At 54.5% G+C, this 14863-nt stretch overlaps 1 protein-coding gene across 4 annotated transcripts in view; it reads right to left on the minus strand.

Annotated features, from left to right (window-relative positions):
- SNTG2 (syntrophin gamma 2) overlaps window positions 1-14863 on the minus strand; it is a 196142-nt gene that overhangs the window by 11113 nt on the left and 170166 nt on the right. For 3 of the 4 annotated variants that reach the window (XM_067703830.1, XM_067703829.1, XM_067703828.1), the window contains 2 exons: window positions 13164-13370; window positions 3419-3511 (listed from right to left, as the gene is read on the minus strand). In XM_067703830.1, the coding sequence (XP_067559931.1) occupies window positions 3419-3511; window positions 13164-13370 (300 nt within the window). Of the gene's footprint in view, window positions 1-3418; window positions 3512-10223; window positions 11958-13163; window positions 13371-14863 lie in introns of those variants that run through there. The other variant, XM_067703831.1, reaches the window with a different exon arrangement.

Below are 14863 nucleotides of genomic sequence, written 5' to 3' on the forward strand. Positions count from 1 at the left end.
TTTTTTTTGTTTTTGGCGGTACATGGGCCTCTCACTGTCATGTTGTGGCCTCTCCCGTTGCGGAGCACAGGCTCCGGACGCGCAGGCTCAGCGGCCATGGCTCACGGGCCCAGCCGCTCCGCGGCATGTGGGATCTTCCCGGACCGGGGCACGAACCCGTGTCCCCTGCATCGGCAGGCGGACTCTCAACCACTGCGCCACCAGGGAAGCCCTCTAGGGGCTTTTTTAAAGCATTTGGTTAGTAAGTAGCACTGCTACGTTGTGTATTTAGCTTTACCCACACATCATACACAAACGGTCTGATCTAACAGTGTAATGTGGTACAGGAGTGCTAATTATCTTGTGAAAATAAGCGTGATAAATCCCAATCTAAATATTTCGGGGCCTCCAAATTTTTCCATGATGACTTACATAAAGGGCATATGGAGAATACCTCATTTTCATAATGTTCATAATTATTTCATATTCAGTAATTATTTAATTATTTTCATAATTATTTCATATCAATCTAGAAATACTGAAATCCTATTAGTATTGGACTTGCAAATGTCATCCTACATTAAAAGACTGCAGACACATCAAATGAAGTAAAAGTATAACTATTTTATATATTTACAACCCACTGGTATACTCTTCACTGTTAGGTTGAGAAAGCTTTGCTTTTCAAAACTAATTCAAATATTGTAAGTTCTGAAAATAAAATTTCAAAAGGAATCCATGAAACAAGCCTCCGGAATAACCTTCCTTTTTCCTTTGTCAGTTTTTGGTTTCATTTTCCATTACTGTCTACTGTTTACTGTGTAAATAAATGTATAAGTATTAGGCCAGAACTTCTTGAAATAAAGAAGTAATCACAAGAAAAATGTGGAGTCAAGAGTTCACCTTCAAAGGGGAACAGGTCAGGAGAGGGTTCTGGAGTCTGAACCAGAGGGTCGGATGAGCAAAAAGAAGGCTTAGTTGGAACTTTGTGAAAACGTGACTGAACAAGAGTGGACCGGACGCGAGTGGGAGAGGGCTCCGCTGAGCGCGGCAGGGACGCAGAGCCTGCGGTGCCCGGAACCTGCGGCGGGCGTGCTCCAGGCGGGGCTCGGCCCTGACTGTGCTGGCCGGGAACAGCCGCAGCTGCCCACGCCTCCCGCAAGCCCAGCGGCTGCAGAAGCCGCTCGCTCTCCACCAGGGGGGGCCACGGGGCAGCCCCGCATGTTGGGCAGAGCGAGGCAGGCAGGGCCACCCATAAATACTATTTCAACTAGGAGAGCTTCGTCGAGTTACGCGGTTCGGTTACCAGGACATTTAACACGGCAGCCCGGCCGTGCACAGCGGTAAGAACATAGCGTGCCTGTTTCAAGTCTTATTCGATTAGTGTGAGGACGAAGTGGGGAAACGTGCGGGGTTCAGGGCTGGGAAGTCTCCCAAGGGCCCCGGGCCTGGACCTGCCTGCCCGCCGCCAGGAAACAGCGGGCCACGCACAGGGTGAGGCCCTAAAGACAGAAAGACCCGCGGCAGCCAGGGAGGCAGGGGAGCTCAGTGGGCAGGTAGGAGAGAGGGTGTGGGCGTCGCAGGCCACCCACGGGCTCCCCAGACCCCCCCAGCGGCTTCGGGGGAGCCCCTCTGACGCGGCCAGACCTAACCCGGCTGCACAGGCTGCAGGCCTGAGGGACGTGGGGCCTTTAGGGAAGCGGCTTCCCGTCCTCGGCGCCGTGCCAGCGGGCTCTTCTGCGGGCGCCTTGGGAACATCAGCGTCTGGGCCTTGGGGTCCCCGGAAGAGAGAGTGCCAGGCACTCGCTCCCGACCTCTCACTTATCACTTACACCCCTCCCCGGCCTGGCCTGGCCCCGGGGGGTGGGTGCGGTGTGGCCCCGACAGAGTGAGGCCACACAGCGGGGACCCCGCGGGAGACACGGTGACCCCGGCCAGCTCACTGGGCGCCGGCTATTATGCCAACCGTGACCAAAGAACCAGACCTGCCGGCTGGGAACAACCTGCGCACGGGAAAGCTGACAAGGGGTGGAGGCTTTGCTCCTGGACTGAGCAGGCGGGCCTGCACAGAGCCCGGAGCAGCCGGGGAATGGGTACTGGCTTCAGAAACGCACCCTGAAGGTGAACTCTGGAAAGTCTCGGTTTAGATGTCCTGACACATGGGATTCCTTGAACCACAAAGCAAGAAACAGACGTTATAAATCAGAGTTGCTGGTTAACGACTGTGTTCAGGGCTTCTCCCTTCTCTGGGGGAGGTGCTCTGTCACCTCCCTGTCTCCGAGGACACGTGGAAGGAGGTCGTGCATGTCTGGCTAAAGGCCAAACAGCATGAACAGCGAGTCATGGAGCCCGAGCTGGTGGGAACCGTGGGTGGACCAGGTACGTGGGAGGATGCCCGCACGGGGTCGGGAGCCTTGGTCCCCTCTGTGACCTTGATGTCGGATGGCAGACAGGAGAGCCTTCTCAACTCCAGTTTTATGCAAGCAGACCTCTCGTCATTATAAACGGTCGGTGGACCCCTACTGGGGAAACATCTAACCATCTTCCTGGGAGGAAGGGAAGTGACAAGAGCACAGTGGGTTTCCGGCCCAGAATTCTGTGACGGGTGTGGACTCCTGCCCAGAACGGGGTTCCCTGCTCGCTCTGCGGGGCCGCCCCGCACATTGCGGATGTCTGACCTCATCGCTCTCCCCTCCCCACTGGATGCTGGTAGCAACTCCCTTCCAAGCCGACATTTCCGTGTCCCTGGCAGGTCTCACTCCTCTTCCCATCACACCGGTGCTCTCCCCTCACCTCTGCTCCTAATTAGCAGACAGTGGATTTTAAAAATATCGAAGGACAAAATACTGGCTTCATGTTTGCAACAAAATTCTCAGCACTTGTGTGGTTGGGTGAACACCCAGGCCCCTTCGAGATGCTGATGGGAGTGGGTCTCATTTCCCATCCCTCACGCTGGTTGTTCAATGTCCAGTAAAACTGAAATCCCGTCGCAGCTCACAGGTGTGGAATCAGCACCTGGTCAGCCCCACCAGGTGTGGGGCGTTGACCCCCCAACCAAGGTGTCGACCCCCCAACCTAACAACCCAGGTGAGGTGTTAGGTCCAGCAGGGGTAAGGCGTCTCCCCAAAGGGCTCAGTCGGTGCGGAGGGTCCTCCCCCTGAGTGGTACAGCCCTGCCGACCTCCCCCTCCCCACTCCAGACCCCTGGGCACCTGCCCACGGGCACCACGTGGTGTGGTATCAGCCCTGCCCGGCTCTGGGGCTTGTGAGGTCCTGGGACCCTGAGCTTTCAGAGAGAAGGTCCACCACGAAGCATAACTTGCACAGGACACGAGACTGTCGGGGCTGGTGATGGCTGAGACGCACACAGGTGTTAGTGGCCCTGAAATGTAACAAACGCACCGCTGATGGGCGCCGACCACCAGATGCTTGGCCCTTACCTTTGTCTTGCTGTCAAAGCAGGTGAATCCCAGAGCGAAGTCCACCGTGAAGCACAGAGCGTCTCCTTGCCAGCTGCACATGTACGTTTTGGACTAGAAAAAAGTATTAACTGTGAGCAAACATTCTTCAATGATGAGGTTTAACATTAATCAGGTAGTCACAATACTTCCCCCAGTCAAAACCTATTTTTTTAAAGGTGTTAACGTGTCAACCACCTCTAGGGAACCTGGAGGCCCGCGGTCACACGAATCCTGGGACACGGCTCCCACGGGCAGCGTCCCTAGCTTTTGGTCTGTCAGCAAATTGTAGAAGTTGGACCACCTGCATGGGCGTCACTCTAACTAGAAATAAACCAGCAGAGGACACAGAGTTCCATTCACTGAAGCCTCTTTGAAACACATCCCAGATCAGTAAATCCCTGTTGGGACTCATTCCAGAAGGACCATCCCTGTTGCACAAATGGGGGGTATTGTTTTGCTCCTACAAATTGCCTCCGGACAGGTCAGGCTGGAAGTGTGTCCAGGAGAACCTAGACCCGGCTGTTCTTGGGAAACCGTCCGAGAGGAGTTTGTTGTAAAACGAGAACAAAGGACAGAAAAAACGGCAGCAGCGACGTCACCAAAACCCAAACCAAGGACCGAGGACCCCTCACAGGTGGCAGATTGCTGTGAGGGGCCAGCATCCCACCCTCTGGGGCTGGTTCAGGTAGGGCGGCCTCAGCTGTCACGTGAACTTCTGTGGGCCCGAACCAAACTCCACGGGCCGCCTGGTTTCCAGGGACCAGCGCTGTGAGGACGCGGGCACACGCAGGCACATACACACATGTGCACACACAAGCACACGCACGTGCACACAGGCCGCGGGCGCACGTCCACACTTCCAGCCACGTCGGGCAAAAGCACAGAAACGCACAGGCCTGTGCTCTACTGTCTGGGCACCGCTCTTAACATCAGGTGTGACTGCAGGAAGGTGAACCCTGAGGTCCCGGGAGCACAGTAGTTACAACCCTGAGGTTAACCTGCAGGTAAAGCGCTCCACTCAGCGAGGAACCTCACCATCGGTCTGGACAGGAAGACGTGGCAGTGCCCTGTTCCCTGAACCCGCAGGCTTGTGACTTGCTGGCTCTGGGGAGTGTCAGTCCCTGTGTCTTTTCAGCCCCGCCCTGGGTCTCCTCTGTGGGGACTCCGATGACACGGGGGCTTCATCCCCTGTCCGCCCCTTTACTCCCTGAGCCTTGCCTCCAGCGGTCCTGCTTTTCGCCCTGAAGCTTCCCTGTGTCTGCTCTGTAACTCACCGCCTTGATCGCTTTGCTGAGACTTTCCAGTCTCCATCTGTTTCAACGTGTTGGCTCTTGTTTTGGAAGTGCGGTTATCGGGGCTGCTGGAAAGCACCTGTGGACGCTTCTGACCTATGGGCCTCACGTTGGCGTCTGTGGTCGTCTCCGTTCATTCCAGATCTTCCAGGTTCTTGGCAGGAGCAGTGACTGTCGATCGACACCTGGCTGGTTTTGAATTTCGAGACCCTTCATCTGTTCTAAATCCTCTGTTCCGCCCGACTTTCTTGGACGCATCTTCCTCAGGGGAGGGAGCCGCCCTGTAGCCGGGTTTCCCGCTTGGCCTCTGGAGACGCAGGGCTCCCTTTCCTGCTGGGCAGCGATGGGCATTGGCCACGTGGTTCCCACGGACAGCCTGGAGGCGTTCCTGACTCGGCCCCCCAACAGCACTGGCAGGGCTGGGGGCCTCGTCCAGCTCGGCGCATGGGGTCAGGTGAGCATGAGGTCACCCTGGAGGAGGGAGGCCCCGACCCAACCTGACAGGGGTCCTCGCAAGACGGCGGCGGCAGAGCAAGTGACGGGGGCCACTTAGCAGCGCCGAGCCGTGCGCGTCCCCGTGAAGACGAGTGCTCACGTGACGTCAGCTCTGCACGCTCACGTGACGTCAGTGCTGCATGCTCACGTGACGTCAGCGCTGCACGCCGTCTGGGACGCGAGGACTGATGCTCCAGCAACCCGGCTCCTCTCCCGCGGGCACACGTAGTGGGAAGTGGGCAGGAGTAGTCACGACCTTCAACGGTGGGACCCAGGTTTCTGTTCATGAAGGTGGATCAGAACGCGCCACCGCCCTGAGGGGAGGCGCGGAGGGAGAAGCTAGAGGCGGCTTTGATTTCCCCGGAGCTGCCGCTTGAGGCTCCGCGTTGGGCAGGGACCCGGTGCTGGTGTCACGTGAGAACTGCGTCTCGGGAGCCCCGGGAGGACCGTGTTCTGAACCGCTTCTGGGGCGAGTGTCCATCGCCTTGTGTGTCCTGCACTTGGGCTCGGAGCGGGAAGGCCGGGGGCACGTCCCCTTCACTCCCACCCCCGTGAGCTCAGCCCTCTCCTGACGTGAGGCTCTGTTACCAGGGACACTCTCCGAAGACCGTGCTTTTCTGAGAAACGTGATCTGTCTGCAGACCCCGGGCCGGGCAGGTGTGCGTCCTGCCGCGCGTTCCCTCCGAGCGGGGCTCCCACGCCGGCAGGGCATCCAGGGAGGGCGCTTCGGGCGGGTCAGTGGGTGGCTGAACAGCGCAGGGGGTTCAGGCACCAGGGGCCGCCCCGGAAGACAGGCAGGTGGTCCGTGCGGGTGGGCTGCTTGCACTTCATCCCCTAAACAAAGGGGTGACGGTGGCGCCAGCATGCTCGGGTTTTGTGAAGATCAGGTGATCAGTACCTGTGTAGCTCACAGCAGTGCTTGTAAGTGTGAGCACCAGACGGGTGAGCAAAGGCTTCTGTGGGTGCTCGTCAGTCAAATTCTAAGCTAGGTGAACAGACCCTAACGCAGTGCTGGGTGATGTCGGGCGCCGCCAGGCTCGCTAGCGAGAAGCTGCGGGTGAGCTCTCCACCCCCGGCAGGGGCCACGCCTTCTGCAAGTTCTACTTCAGGAGACGTTTCCTCCTGTCATAGCACTTCGGGGGTGCGTTTTCCATGTCCTTATGTAATGCCTTTGGGGAAAGTTAAAACTAAGGAATACTTGAGGCAGGAAGATGGGTAACTTTTTTTTTTTTTTGGAACTGGTCTCTCACCGTCGTGGCCTCTCCCGCTGCAGAGCACAGGCTCCGGTCGTGCAGGCTCAGCGGCCATGGCTCACGGGCCCAGCCGCTCTGCGGCATGTGGGATCTTCCCGGACCAGGGCATGAACCCACATCCCCTGCATTGGCAGGCGGATTCCCAACCACTGCGCCACCAGGGAAGCCCGATGGGTAACTTACTGAAGAGGACATTTCCTTTGTAAAGAGTCTCTCTCCCCATATGAGTCTCTGCACCCTTTGGGGAAGTGAGGCTGGGAAGCTGATGTCATCCAGGTAAGTGGGGAGCAGAATCCTCGGTGAGCAGGTGCTGTGCTGGCCCAAGACACAGTGACCTGCTGTGTGTGGCGTCCGTCCCTCTGGAGGCTGGGCCAGACCCACCTGCTGATCTTGGCGAGTCTCCAGGGAGGCTGGAGCTCACCTGGGGATGGGGAAGGTGGCCTCAGCTTCTTTGGGAGCACGTTCGACCACGAGAACACTGGTGCTGCTGAGTGCCATTGTGGAGTCTTCCCTGTAGTCTATTGGTGCCAGGTCCCAGCTCCAGCCACCAGCCAGTCGGCACCAGTCCTGGGACCCTCCAGGCTGAGCAGCCAATCCTGTGGGGACCCAGGCCCACCCACCAGAAAGCCAGCACCAGCACTGGGTCCCGCCAAGGGATCTTGTGCCACAAACAGGCCTGGACCAGCCCTCGGCACCCCCAGGCCCTACACCTAGTTGCATCGGGACACAGACCCACCATCAGCCTCCAGCAACCTCTGCACAAGGCAGGGCGTGGCAGCCAACAGGGCCAGGGACCAGCCCAGCCTGTGACCGTACCCAGGCAGTCAGCCAAACACCCCGCACACGGAGGTACCACTAGAGCATACAGCTCTGATGACCAGAGGGGAGTGTGCTGCTTGAGCCCTCAGGATGTCTCCTACATAAGGCCATGTCTCCAAGACTGGGAAAAGTAACTGACCCACCTGATACACACAAGTAAACATAGAGAAGTAGGCACAGTGAGGCAGCAAAGGAAGATGTTCCAAAGAAGGAATAAGATAAACCCAAGAAGAAGAACTAAGCAAAGTGGAGATAAGCGGTCTACCTGATGAAGAGTTCAAGGTAATGATCATAAAGATGCTGAAAGAACTCGGGAGGAGAACGAACACAGTGAGGAGTTTAACAAAGAGTTAGAAAATATATACAGAAGAACCAAACAGAGCTGCAGAATACTAAAACAAACAGAAAACACACTAGAAGGAATCAGCAGTAGACTAAATGATACAGAGGAACACATCCGTGAACTGCAAGACGGAACAGTGGAAATCACCCGAGCTGAACAGAAAAAAGAACCTTAAAAAATGAGGACAGTTTAAGACAGCATCTGGGACAGCGTCAAGCATACTAACATTCAGATGATAAGGGTCTCAGGAGGAGAAGAGAGAGAGAGAAAAGGGCTCAGAACATAACTGGAGAAATAACAGCTGAAACCTTCCCTAACCTGGGAAGGGAAACAGACATCCCAAGTCCAGGAAGCACAGTCTCAAACAGGATCAACCCAAAGAGGACCGCACCAAACACACTGTAATTAAAATGGCAAAAATTAAAGTTAGGGAATATTAAGAGCAGTGAGAGACAAGCAACAAATAACATAGAAGAGAATCCCCAGAAACTCTGCAGGCCAGAAGGGAGTGGCAGGACATATTTAAAATGACGAAAGGGAAACACCTACGAACAAGAACATTCTATCCAGCAAGGCACTCGTTCAGCTTTGATGGAGAAATCAAAAGCTTTGCAGACAAGCAAAAACTGAAAGGGTTCAGCACCACCAAACCACTTAACAAGACATGTTAAAGGGATTTCACTAAGTGGAGAAGAAAAGACCACAACCAGAAATGAAAATTATGAAAGGAAAAATCTCCCTGGTAAAGGCAAGCATACAGTAAAGATAGTAGATCAACTATTACAAAGCTAGTAGGAAGATTTTTAAAAGGCAGTAAAATCATCTATATCAACAGTAGGTACTTAAGGGATACACGGAACAAAAGAATGTAAAATATGACGTCAGAAACCTTGAACATAGCAGGAGGGAGTGAAAGTGCAGCGTGGATAGAATGCATTCAACTTAAGAGATCCTCAGTTTAAAATAACACACTCACAAGACCACACACTCACACACACACGTACTCACAGACACACACTCTCACAACACACACACATAGTCTCTCACACAACACACTACACAACACACATGCACTCACACACTCACAGACACTCTCACAACACACAGTACACAACACACACATATGCACACAGACACACACACAAACACACTCAACGCACACAGTCTCTCACACGCACTGACACACACTGACATTCATACACACAGACACACACTCTCACATACTCTCACACACAGACACACTGACACACACACACATATATATGTTGATATATACATAAACTTCATGGTAACCAAAACCCAAAATCTTCAGAAACACACACAAAAAAGAGAAGGGAATCAAAACATAACACTAAAGACAAGTCATCATACCACAAACGAAGAGCAAAAGGAGAAAGGGACAAAAGAGAACTACAAAACAACCAGAAAAATAATTAACGAACTGTCAATAAGTACATACCCATCAATAATTACTTTAAATGTAAATGGAATAAATGTTCTAATCTAAAGACACAGAGTGGCTGAATGGATACAAAAACAAGACGCATGTACATGCTGCCTACAAGAGACTCACTTCAGATCTAAGGACACACACAGACTGAAAGTGAGGGGATGGAAAAAGATATTCCATGCAAATGGAAATGAAGAGAAAGCTGGGGTAGCCATGCTCATATCAGACAAAATAGACTTTAAAATAAGACTGTTGTAAGAGACAAAGACGGACACTACATAGTGGTCAAGGGATCAATCCAAGAAGATCTAACAACTGTAAATATTCAGGCACCCAACACAGGAGCACCTCGATATATAAGGCAAGTATTAACAGCCATAAAGGGAGAAATTGACAGCAACACAATAATAGTGGGGACTTGAACACCCCACTTACACCAATGGACAGATGAGACAGACAAACGAGAAGAAAATACTAGCCTTAAGCAACACATTACCAGATCTATCTGTCTGTCTGTCTGTCTGTGTATATGCCATCTATCATCTATCTATGTATCGGGGGCGGGGAGAGAGAGGAGGAGAGCGAGCGAGCATTGGGGATAGCAAAGCAGCTTAGGCGATAGCAGCAGATGATGGGCACTGCCTGAAGGACGTGGGAACACAGGCTATTCACACAGCTGAGTGCAGGCCGAGAGGTCAGTGACAGAGCAGTTCTGGGAGGGGAGGGACTCAGAGACACAGGTATAGGTGTGGATGCCAAAGGACTGGGTGTTTCTCAGTGCTAGTGCTTATGTGTATATACATAGATGAACATCTCACAGCGAATGTTTAGGAAGCGTTGAGTTGTGTGACTTACAAATAAAGCTGAATGTTTCCATCAAAAACAGAAATGTTTATTTTATAAGACAACGTATGGATGCAGTATTTGGAATTGGTGATTTTGTTGGCAGTGCCTTTAATGTTCTACTTGTTTTCTGAAAACTTAGCTCTAAGTGAAATCTTCAAAGATAAACCCAAGTTAGTCTTGTCTTACTCAAGATTACATGCAGTTCTTTTTCTAGGGATACAAACATAAACTTCAAAAGAAAGTAGTGTGGAGTCTTACGCCAGAAGGCAGTAGATGCCAAGAAACGTACCCTATTCTTAGATGTTTTATAAGTTTCTGGGAGGCAGCTGATCTGTGATATCATATGTTGGAGACTTTGGGTTTATAGTGAAAAACTAGGACAGGATCCCCCCATTACTGAGCTTGGATTCCAGATAAATGCTTGGACTCGTGATTCTCAGCCACATTTTCAGGTCACGTCACTGTTCCCTTCCTGTCCTCATCCATCAGAACCAGAATGGTTACAGCCTGGAAAGAGGAAGGTTTAAAATGCGAACAAGTAATAAAAGCTAATTTGGCTGTGCTCTTCCATGATGGGAATGCTAATTGGAGGACAAGATTGACCCCGAAATAAATTCAGGAGCGGAAATAGAAACGTCACGAGCAGCGCTCTGAGTTCTCATTTAATTAAATTAAGCCGTGATGGTTTTTAGAGAAATGAGTTGCTGAGCTGTAAGCTAATCCGTACTCCAGCATCTTCCTGGGAAATCCTCAGAAGAGCTCATCTGGGCCAAGAACAGCACTAAATAGCGCCTCTCACAGTCGCACAGATGTCGGCGATTCGCTCTGGAGACTTGCAAATATTTACTGTGGAGATTACTCAATTTAGGCTTTTCAAACAAAATTTCCAAGGAGAGCACAGCTCCAGTAGTCTAGATATGTTTTCTCATCAGTGGCTCTGTCGGTGTTCAAACAGCTGGAGAAGGAACACGGGCTCTTTAACTGTTTAATCCCCAAACGGCAAGGATGCTGCGGCCCACTCGAATCCCTAAACGTTGCTCAGCGGCTATCTGTTCCGCACGGGTGGAACCCAAGGGTGACCAGGGTCCTTGAGGCCTGGGGTCACACTACATCCAAAAGGAAAGCATGGAAAACTAGGGTGTGGACGGAGGACGGGCCGTAGATGCAGAAGGAGCCGCGTGGGCACTGCAGTGTGGGAGGGTCAGGGGCGCAACATGGGGTGGTCGGTGTGCCCCGAGGATCGAGGCCCACAGTCCGTCCAGGGCCCAGGCAGTTTCGTGGGCCCGAGCGGCCCGCCTGGACCTGCCTGCAGTGTTGTCCCCGGCTGCATCGACGCAGGGCTGCAGGAACACGAGGACGCACGCTCTCTGCCACTGACAAGTTAGGTCAGGATCTGGGGGTGGACAGGAGACACACAGGAGCCTGGGGCGGTCTCCCTGCTGTGCGTTCGTGTTTCCGGCCGAAGGACAGCCGGGCGGCACCCCAGGCCAGAGTGGAGGTCCGGGGGGCTCAGGCAGACAGGAGGACGGGGTGGTAGAGCCCCGACCCACAGCCTGATCTCGCATGCTCGGGAAGACCTGGGCTCAGGGCATCAGCGCGGGGGAGGGCACAGACCGTCTGCCGTCCTCCTGGCTGCGGCGGGGCTCGGGGGCATCTGCGAGGCCTGGAGGACGGGCTGCCCTCTGGGCAGCAGCTTCCCCGGCATCAGAGGATCTGAAGCCCCAGCCCTGGTGCTCCTTTCAGCTCAGCCGCTGACCTACCACGGCCACGTCTGCCTTAACGTCTGCATTTCGAGCATCTTGATTATATTTTAAACATAACTTGGAAAGTGGCGGTGCAAGTTCTTTGTGGTAAAGGGATGAGCAAAGGGGGCTCAACTCACTTTAATGAACAAAAGTAGAGGCAACACCAGGAAATGCAGGGGTGCTCTGCTGACGGGGCTGGCTGTGAAGGGGGAAAACACTCCAGGAGCAGGAACTAAAGACGCCCGGGCTGGAAAGACGTTGCAGAGAGGGCTGTGCTGTAAAGCCAGGGAGAGCCACAGTGAGTGACGCGCAACGAGATTCTGCAGAGACAGAAGCTGGATTCTCTTGTTTGGTAGAATCTGGGAGGATTATAATTTTAAAACCTCTACCGCACAGATGCCACTTAGCCCACCTTGAAGCCCGGCTTCCTCCACAGACTGGCCGGAGTTCTGACTTCAAAAGCACACAGTTGCACTTTCTTACATCCACAGTGTTTCCAACTGAAAGAGTTGTCAGTTCATGAGCAATAAATGAATGACAGATTCCCTGGGAAGATGTTCACATCATCAGAGACAACTACAAGTGAGCAAGGGTATCTCGGGGCCCCAGAAGGGACAAGGCTTGGTTTCCGTGAACGTCTGCGTGGGACCCACCGTGTGGACCACAGATTTCAGAGAACATCACACAGTTGAAGGGACGCTCCCTGCTCCCTCCTAGCCCTGAGCATCAGGGGACTCCATACATTTTTACATCCCGAACGAGAGAGAAACGATGGCACAGAATCTTTTCACATTCAAAGCAGTGCTGATAAGTGAAGGAGCCGCTCCCAAGTCCTCGCCCAGAGCGACTGACGCCAGGCCAGGAGGGAGAAGGAACCCCGAACTTCCGTGTGGAGTTAAACCCACCGCACGATGCTGCATCTGTTTTCTCACTTCTAGCCATGCGAACTCCCGCATGAAGGGCGCTGCTACTCCAACAACGCGGATCACGACCCACGCTACCCCATCCATTTAGTCCCTACACACCCGACCTGGGAGAGATTTATTTGCTGTCCTGAAAAGGGAGAAGCGGCCCAGTCACATGAGCTGTTTTGTGTTCCTGTTGGATCATTAAGTTTGAGAGGAAGGGCCATTGAGTGCCTTAAACTACGACACAGGTCCCGGTGAATCACAGTAAACACGGCTGGCGAGCGAACACCAGGGGCCTGACTGCGCTGCTGGCTGAGGGCGTTTCCCTTACACGGCGCAGGAGGCCCTTCCCTCACTGTGAGTAGAGAGGCTGACGCAACCGAGACGAAAGCTCTGCCTGCTTTCCCCTAATTTCACCCTCTTCGTCTGCTGGGCGCACTTGACGTAGGGACCCCGGCGAGAAGCGCCCAGCTCCTGACGACGCCTGATTTCTGGAATGCTCGCTACAGCTGCTCTAATTTACGTCTCCGGTGCCCAAGCAGGTTTAACCAGAGACGACAGCGAGTCGCTCACCCCCGTCCTCTGCACGTCCAGGAAGGTGGCCCTCTGGAAGGACAGCTCCCACGCTGCGAGCTCGCTCCCCAGCTCCACGCTGAACACGTGGCTCCTGCCGTGGCCGACGAGGACGCTGAAGCAGAAGGGCCTGTGCTCCCCGCAGGTGGGGTCCTGGAGACCCAGGCAGAGGCTGGTTTGGGCCCAGCAGTCATCCGGAAGCCAGAACTGAAACAGAGAGGGGGGCACGCAGGTTAGAGGGGACGCCCCCCGGGTGACCGCCCGGGACAGAGGGGCCTCTTCCAGGCTGGGGGCTGGGGCCGCACTCCACCAGGCGACCTCCTGGCCACGCGCCTGGATTCAGGAGCGGCGTCCCCCGACGTCGCTGCCGTGGAGACGGGCCTGTAAGTCAATATCTGGGAGTCAGTTATGTCCACCTGCCAATGCTCTGCAAGCATCTTGCACCTAAACCATCAGTGGCCACAACTTCTGCTTCTATGCTTAGCTTTAAAGATAAAGAAAAAAGTCACGAGACGTTTGTGCTTAACTTGAGCACAAAATCAGCAAACACTGAAGAGAGCGAGACCGCACGACTCTCTCCGCTCTGCCAGGGTCCCTGAAGGGTCCCCACCCCTCAGCCATGTGTGGAGCACCTGGGGTCCCCCAGGGGCACTGGGCCACCGAGACCTAACTACGTGAGCCCAGAGGTCCTGGCCACACAGAAGACGTGTTTTAGAAATAGTTTCAAAAGCAAAGGTTGAAACAAGAAAAAAGAGCCGTTATTCAGTTCCTGATTAAACATTTAAGCAGAAGACGTGAGTCAGCCCCAGCGCGTCCGTGGGTCACAGACATAGCGGGCGGATGTCCCGGCAGCTCTGAACCTCGGGGCGGGGGGTCTCCGCCACAGCCTCGCCTGAGACATGAACGCACCCACCCAAGGAGCAGCTGTGTCGGGCTTCACTCAGGGATCAGGAGAGATGGGGCCTGGGGCCTCAAACGAGTCCGCGTCTCAGGCCGGAGCCTGCTCTTCCCTTCCTCCGTGTCTCTCTGTCTCTGTGTGCGTGTGTCTCTGCATCTCTGTGTCTCTGTCCCCTGGAGATTCACGTCTGTCTTCGTCTCCCGCTCACCCACCCACTGCACAGACACCCTGAAGAGTCTGCGCTAGGCCCTGCACTAGGGTGGCCTCTGCCCGCACGGCCTCCCCGGGGACGCGGAAGCAGGTGGACATCCTGCCAGGGCTGCTGAGCAGCTGAGGGGACATGATGTGAGCCACAGCCCGGTGGCAGCAGGAACAGAGGCTGCCCACAGGCCAAGCCTTCACCCCCCGACTCCGAGCTATTCAGATCCACGCGGGCTGTCCCGCCAGGCCACACCCACGACTCACACTGGTGGCCAGAGTTCATTCCCAGAATCCCCGTGCCCCACCTGTGGGCTGGGCTGGTTTTATGTGAAATACACTTCTGCCCACTGGGCCCAGGCTTGTGAGAGCAGTGGCTGCTGACTGGGGTGGAGATGGGCGCACGGGCTCTGGGTGCCCCCTGCCTTCTCAGGGCCTCGCGGCGGCTCTGCAGGCCCCGATCCGCGCTGTCCCCGCTTCCGCCGCCCAGGGACCTGTCCTCACGCGTCACTCAGGCACTTGCTGCCTTGTGGTGTGCGACGTGAGGGTGCGTGCGCGTGCGTGTGTGTGCACGGGTGTGGTGTGTGCTGGTGCATCTGTCCTG

This window comes from Pseudorca crassidens, chromosome 14, assembly GCF_039906515.1.
Source record: "Pseudorca crassidens isolate mPseCra1 chromosome 14, mPseCra1.hap1, whole genome shotgun sequence".
NCBI classification, from domain to species: domain Eukaryota; kingdom Metazoa; phylum Chordata; class Mammalia; order Artiodactyla; family Delphinidae; genus Pseudorca; species Pseudorca crassidens.